The 7,574-nt window shown below is 42.2% G+C and overlaps 1 protein-coding gene across 2 annotated transcripts; it reads left to right on the forward strand.

Annotated features, from left to right (window-relative positions):
- Nucleotides 1-2,859: 2,859 nt before the first annotated feature.
- Nucleotides 2,860-6,639, forward strand: LOC124464066 (homeobox protein orthopedia B-like). 2 transcript variants are annotated; one of them, XM_047015957.1, is made up of 3 exons: nucleotides 2,860-3,025; nucleotides 3,376-3,764; nucleotides 5,319-6,639. In XM_047015957.1, the coding sequence occupies exons 1-3, from the start codon at nucleotides 2,950-2,952 to the stop codon at nucleotides 5,820-5,822; spliced, it is 969 nt and encodes a 322-aa protein (XP_046871913.1). In that variant the 5' UTR covers nucleotides 2,860-2,949; the 3' UTR covers nucleotides 5,823-6,639. The 2 variants fall into 2 exon arrangements, with proteins under 2 accessions (XP_046871913.1, XP_046871914.1); XM_047015958.1 differs by having other exon boundaries at nucleotides 2,884-2,986.
- Nucleotides 6,640-7,574: the final 935 nt, after the last annotated feature.

The raw sequence follows: 7,574 nt of genomic DNA on the forward strand, positions 1-7,574 counted from the left end.
ACTGATGCTTCTTCGAACGCCTCGACCCCCCCCCCCCCCCACACACACACACACACACATACATACACGCACAGACCACCCACACATAGTGGTTTCTCCGACTCAAACACTACAAATGTATTACTTGGAATGCACCCAACTGTCATCAAATCACCGACACGAGAATGTAATTTGTTAAGCTGTCATTTCTGTGGATGTGAGGTCGATTTTCCTTTTAGATTTCTCTAATTGAGAGAACGCCCGTGCAAGATGCTGTTCACCCACAGGCTCACGAGTCAACAACAATATCCTGGCAGAAATATATAATAATGTGTAGGCTATTACAGCTAACCTGGCCTGCTACTTGCAGGCGTAATCACGAAACATATTTTCATACCAAGGCTGTACACTGCATGCATGTTCAATGCCACATCTTTTGGCCAATGGATTTAACGCAGGTTGATTACTAAAAAACCGGGAAGAAAGAGGACACGGAATTCTTGATCTTTGAAATTGCTCTACAAAATTGCATTTGTTTTTGGTGTGCTTCCATTAGAAGTGTCTCCTGGCGTGTAAACACCCGCTCCACACTCAGACGCGCTGCATTAACCCAGGAAGATGGTGTGTGAGACTGTTTTTACTGCTGGGAGATTTATGTGGTCCAGTCAGGGAGAATGAGTGAGACGTAGACCCATTTCTAACAGATTCCACTATTTATTACGGTAATAACACCTTGGGAGACCAAACCATTGATGGAGAGAGCTATCTAGAATAAGAATTCGCCATTCATTTTAATCATACATCAGCTTCAACAACAACAATGACAAATGCCTAGAAACCAATGTGTTTCTCTATCGAAATAGATATATAATTATGAACCGAAAGAGTCATAAAACATTCTGCATTTTATTTATGATAATAATAAAAAGAACAACAACAACAACAACAATAATAATAAACAAGTTTATGATAGGCCTGCTTAGCAGTTTAATAAACTATTGTTGTTATAGTACCATCATTAAATAGTGTATTAATTTCATTTAATAATAATCTTGATTGTGATCTAACAAAATAGCCTATTCTTATAATAGTGCTCGTCTAACACAACAATATTTATAATGATCGTGGCTGACAAACATTATTTACGTTAAAGAAACCTTAATAAGGCAAAAAAAATGTGTATACTTAAATAATTATTGTATTTACGTAGGCTACATCCATCCTAAATTAATTTACATTAATAAGTTTAATTCGTTATTATATATGTTCTTTCTCCTGGAAGAGGACCTAAAAACGAAGAGGCCTATACTTGCATTTGACCCTCACAATACCCTGGACTAAAACAACGCCAGAAATAAAAGGACTGTGTTGCCATTTGTTCTAAAACAAGCCACGGTATATTTACATAGGTTAGACGCTCATAGACAGCTCTCAGACGACACACCGCTGGCCAAGTCCACGATACCGCCTCTCTATGGCGTCCGTGAGACACCAACCAATGCTCAATAGATCCGGATCTTCTCTGTCCAGTTCAACAAACCACCAACTCCGTTCTACCAGGTTATCAGTTGTCCGATCCTTTTCCTTATCCCACCGGCGACAACAGCCGGTAGACTGCAGTAGCAGAAAATATGGTTTGTAGGAGTGTCAGGCGGACAGAGAGGCCGAGCAGAGACACTTTTCGCTCGGACGCGTCCATTGTGCCGTGGTAAAGGATCCATTTAGTCCAAGGGGTGGTGGTGTATTCACTAGTCCACCCTGACATCTGTTCGAAGCTCTTTCTGTCCTGCACAGAGCGGAGCAGGTTGTAACAGGGGAACGTAGAGGAGACTGCAAAGATCAATGGTTGTCCTGTTCATATGGACTGGTCCTAAATGAACTAAATCATTTACGTCTGATTTTGTTTGAGGGGAATAAGTAACTTTAATTGCATCCGTGTTGATGAAAAGTCGATGGCGCTAAAGCAGAGGATCAGTGAGAGCGTAAATCCATCTGCCAACGGTTTATTTATTTATTTCACCGATTTGTCTCCACAAAGCACCTGCCACGAGGCATTGGGGGATATTTAGTTTGTGGATGGGGAGAGAGAGACCCATAAGGCCTCTGAGACTAAAACTCCGGCTGCAACTACCGTCTGAAAACCATCGTATTTGCTGAGCTATAATTTACAATATACAAATGACAGCGCCGTCTAAACCGTTTCAAATGAGAACAAATCCAACTCAGATTTTACTCTAATAACTGTGATGACAGCGTGTAGATTTAGCTTCAATTACACGATTGCCTAATTGTCTTGAAAATGGTTGTGATTGGCATAATATCAAACTTCACAAAAAGTTGAGGAAGTCTCTAGAGATGTGTTTTTCCTCTGGGCAGTTAGTCCCAGAGGAAAGTCCCAGAGTGATTATGATTGACATTATAGACCTATTATATAGATGAATTTGCCACATAGTGAGGCTGCTCTAAAATTCTCCAATAAAGGCTTTAGTAGATTAACGTATTATCGTAGATCAATGACAAGTATCTAAAACGTATTAATTGCAGAAAGATTTTATATTGTAGTTTATTCTTAATAAATAATTGAGTATTAAAATATAGCCTACATTATAACGAATAATAATTTGGTTTTATATAGGCTAGCTTCATAGGGCCTAGTAAATGTAACAATGTGACTATGAAATGCTAACAAATCAGATCGTAGAATGCAACAAGATTGAATTGTCGCCGTGGTCCAGCGCTGGGTGGCTCTAGGTGCGGACACTACCAGGCTCCAATCTGATTGGCTCTTATTTGAGGAAGCTAACAGGTTCTTTCAGCTATTAAGCGCCTCCCCATCGCTCCAAAGGCCATTATAATGCAAGGGACCTCCTTTTTAAGCACAACGCGAATCTTCTTTCATTTAGACGATATAGACTTTTGTAAATTGCTTAGAGGTTTTTTGGAGCGCGTCTCGCCCTGGAGCGCTACACCATGCTCTCCCACGCCGACCTCCTGGACGCTCGGCTCGGTGAGTTATCATCGCCAAACTCCGGTCTTCAACTCTACTGTAAGATATAGCGGAACTTCTCATTTTACATTATGAATTGACAATGACTTTTTAACATCTGCTAAATGCATAAATGTAAATGTAACATTGGTCTGAGCCTTTATATGTGTCACGTGAGTTTTGTACCATCACCGCAAATTCATGTTCTGAAATATCTTTTATTAAACTTAAAAATGAATGTGACATTATTTGATTTTTGTTGCCTATTCGATTGTAGAATAGTAGGCCTATATTTACATAGCCTGTGTTTCTGTATAACCCGTTGCTGTATAACCCGTTCTTTCCCAAAGCACGCAGTGACAGGGTTGCTAGCTCTATGTTAACACTAACCTTGCTGCTTTCCGCTTCAGGGATGAAGGATGCTGCGGAGCTGCTTGGGCATCGGGAGGCTCTGAAGTGCCGGCTGGGTAGCGGTGTGACAGATCAGGGACACCCGGGCAACATGGCCCCTGGCCCGGACACTGTGGAGGGGACCACCATGCTTCCCGGGGACGACATCACTAATGTCGGATCCAACCAGCAAGTCATGCCGGTGAACAACAAGGAACCAGAGAAACAGCAGCAACAGCAAAGCTCTAACCAGACTGCAAACCAGCAGAAACAGAAGCGGCACAGGACGCGCTTTACCCCTGCGCAGCTCAACGAGTTAGAACGCAGCTTCGCTAAGACCCACTATCCAGATATCTTCATGCGAGAGGAACTGGCGCTAAGGATTGGCCTCACAGAATCTCGAGTGCAGGTCAATTGTTTACACTACACATTTGCTGCCGGTCTGTCTTGCCTGTCAGATAAGTGGGCTAGATTAAGAAAATACCAAACGTTTGTCTTCTTCTATGATAACCCGTTACCAAACATATTCGTGCTTTTAAAATACTGAAAATGTCCATACCGGTGCCTCATGGGGCAGGTTTAGTGTTGATATAACAGGACAGTCACTCAATTGACAGAAAGATTATGTCGTGGGTTGGTGCTGAAACTCTTCCATTCTTAGGCCAAGCCGTGACCAAAGAAACTATTGACATTAGGCTATTTCTATATTACTCAAACCAATGCTGTAAAATTTTAGCAAAAACACTGTGTGAATAATGCAGCAGTAATAGACATATTTGTGGATACGTTTAGTGTAAAAACGATGTAGGGTAATCACAAAAACAGTGTTAACATAATTAATTCAGCCATTAAACACAAAACGATTAGGCTAGATAAAGTCTTAATTCATACATATATATATATATTCACATATAAGGTCGTTTTACGGAAGTATAAATTCAGCCCATAGTAATTGTTTTATGTGTGCTTAAATTGCATTGGTGGACAGCTTTCGAGTGTTTTAAAAAATAGTTTATTTTGCAAAAACAAATAGGCTACTGCACATTGTTTACCCCGTGTGCAATGAGCTAGACAGCAGACCCTATTAAACCAAATATTACCCAGTCTATTTATACAGTGAGAGGGTTATTAAACAAAGATGTGAAATTAATGCTAATTACCTTCAAAAGAACAAGGAGAAACAGTCATGATAATATTAACCTTCTCGTGTTTTGTAACGACGAAGGTACAGATATTAAAAACAGCGTTGTTGGGCAAAGATTCCGTCTCACCTGTGTTGTCCACAGGTCCATGAAAACGCGCCATCAGCAACAACGACGTCTTAATATGTCTCAAGACCAGCCTATATTGTACTTTTTTTAATGGAATGAGAAATTGCATTTTCTTTCCCCTCGAGTGTAATGAATTCGGTCGGGGTTTCACGGATGGCTGAACGGAATGAGAGCGAGGTTTCAGTTTTAATACGGCGGCACCAAATCACGGCCATGGAGGGCGCATTAATCATGGCTTGGGAGCGATGAAATCTTTATAAAGCTCGGTATAAGAATATACACCCTCCTCTCTCTATCTCTCTATCTCTCTCTCTCCCCCCCTCTCTCTCTCTCTTTCTCTCTCGCCCCCTCTTTTTCTTTGATCTTTTCTCCATGTGAATTACATTCAGAATTGAACAAGATGTTTTACCAGTAAATAGCTTACAATTAGGCTACCGGGTAAAAAAGATGGTTAGGCTATTGTTTTTCAAAAGTACGCAGTCTAAAAGGTTGTTTTATGAGAGGCTCGTGTAATAAATTATTAAAAGACAATTTAATTATTTGTATCCAAATACTTTTAACATGATCGTCACTTGAAAATTTAAACAAACGGTTTTTAGCAAAATGCCTTGCAATTTTAATGTGTGACAGTACTAAGCGTGTTGTGACTGGGAGGGACTCGGTAGCTCACTTCTTCTGATGTTTCTTTCTAGGTCTGGTTCCAGAACCGACGTGCCAAATGGAAGAAACGCAAGAAGACCACCAACGTGTTCCGCTCCCCCGGGACTCTGCTCCCCACACATGGCCTGCCTCAGTTCTCGGCCGCGGCCGCCATGGAGAACAGCCTCTGTTCCTTTCACGCCAACGACTCCCGTTGGGCCACCGGGATGCACGGGGTGTCCCAGCTGCAGCTGCCTCCGGCCCTGGGCCGCCAACAGGCCATGGCACAGTCCCTCTCCCAGTGCAGCCTTGGGACCGGTCCATCACACAACTCAATGGGCCTTTCCAACGGCTTGTCCTCCAACGGCTCCGGAATGCAGTCCCATCTTTACCAGCCGCCTTTTGCTGGAATGTCCGCCTCACTCTCCGGGCCCACAAATGTATCGGGCTCGTCCCAGCTCTGTAGTTCTCCGGAAAATGATGTTTGGAGAGGGACCAGCATTGCAGCGCTGCGACGCAAAGCGCTCGAGCACACAGTGTCAATGAGTTTCACCTAGTGACGTTTCAAGATGTCCCCCCTGTGGTTCTTCAGTTGTAAACCCTGTCAGTCTGGTGAGAAACAAGAAGACCAGTTAACTCAGGACGTGGTATGTTCCGGGGAAAGAGCAAACGAAAGAGAAAGAGAGAGAGAGAGACAGACAGAGAGAGAGCTGAGAAACTGACTAAAGTTCAACTTATTGTTCAGACGACGCCACCAAAACCTGGATAAGATTGTAGAGACGATGAGACCATGTTCGAGGGTATCGATTTATCTCGTTTTCCGAAGTTCATCTACTGAAAAATCTATAGTGGTTATTTTGCGATTTATTGAAACCAAACAATTGTTGTGTTTTTTGTTTTCTTGACTGTGTTGCGCGCGTTAGGAAAGTATTTATATAAAAGTTGTTCAGGTGAAATTGTTTTATGTTATGTCTAAAATCAGTGAAGTTGCAGATGAATTTTACGTGCACTAAGTTGGAAATTATTGCCCTCTGCGTGACGCGCTCTGTGCGCGTGTTATTCCTTGGAATATTCCTCCAGCTACTTAGAGAGATACGGGTCCACTAGCTGATCCTTTTAAAAATGAAAACGACAAAGAAACCAACAAAATCACATTTCCAATAAAACTCGCCAGCATGTCATGGCCATAGGCGACAAAACTCAATTAAGCCTCGAAGCCTACCATATCGAAAGAATAGCCTATTTAATTACCCCATGATCTAGGATGTTTTGTAAAGATGAAACATTCTTATCCCCGCTGGTCTTTTTGTGACATGTTTTAAGTATTGTGTGTGCTTACTACTGGAATGGGTTTCTTAAATGTTTGATCTGACAACTAAACGCACCTCATTAACAGGTTTATATAAATCGATTGTCAATGAACAAATAAAGATCATTTTCAATAATGTCAAAATAGAAGGGTTGGTGTTTCGTGTTGACTACATGTTGAATATGACATCGCAGACGAATGCAGGTCGGAGGCATATAGACTGTGCAGAGATTGCATTAGTTAGATGGACGTGAGGCAGTTACTGTTCAGTGACAAAAGACTGCACAGTCAGAAGGCTCCGTTAAGAAGAAGGCTATGGTCCACTTGATCAACGGTAGTTAGTCACCCTCTTGGCTAAACGGAGACGTAGAGGTCATAAACACGTGGCGGTCACTGCTTTGACCATGACAGTCAAGTGGTGCTGAGTCCTGTCCGACCGGAGATGGTGGATGACAGGGTCATCATCACGCAGGACTGGCGCCAAATTAATCCACTTTCACAAGCCTTCAAACTGAATCCTACAGTAGGCCCAGCTGCCTTCCTTAAATTAGGGCGTATTACTATTTCTGAATCAGTATTTACAAGCTAATCCTAAGCAACGTCTCACCACAACAAATCTAATGGTCTCCTTTGTGGCTATTGATTGTTAGGCTAACATCGTTTTTTGGAGACAGTAGGCCTGTGGTCCTTTTCCTTGCATAACCATCATACAACACGGTTTAAAAATATTTTAATGCAATTTATTGTCAGGTGAGAAGCTTTCCATGGAGGGTTCCAACGCAGCGGTGCACCCAAAGCGTTACATTGATCTACACTGCCGAAACACAATTTAAGTGCAGCCTATCCATTGAAATGATCCCCCCCTTTATTCGTTGCACCAATTTGTAAATGCTATGATTGCGAGGCCTCTCGCTCACAGTGTACACTGAGTCTTTAGAAATCAAACCGCAGCCAAAGAAATTAATTAGCGTCAGTGGCCGGGTGACCTAGTGTTCACAGG

The sequence above is a fragment of the Hypomesus transpacificus genome, unplaced genomic scaffold (genome assembly GCF_021917145.1).
Source record: "Hypomesus transpacificus isolate Combined female unplaced genomic scaffold, fHypTra1 scaffold_31, whole genome shotgun sequence".
NCBI lineage: Eukaryota > Metazoa > Chordata > Actinopteri > Osmeriformes > Osmeridae > Hypomesus > Hypomesus transpacificus.

Bases quoted from the DNA above. Each gene is read 5' to 3' on its own strand.
- LOC124464066 (XM_047015957.1), top strand. From the start codon at position 2,950: ATGCTCTCCCACGCCGACCTCCTGGACGCTCGGCTCGGTGAGTTATCA. The intron at 3,026-3,375 runs GTAAGATATAGC...TTTCCGCTTCAG, and splicing joins CTCCGGTCTTCAACTCTACT to GGATGAAGGATGCTGCGGAG. The intron at 3,765-5,318 runs GTCAATTGTTTA...GTTTCTTTCTAG, and splicing joins TCACAGAATCTCGAGTGCAG to GTCTGGTTCCAGAACCGACG.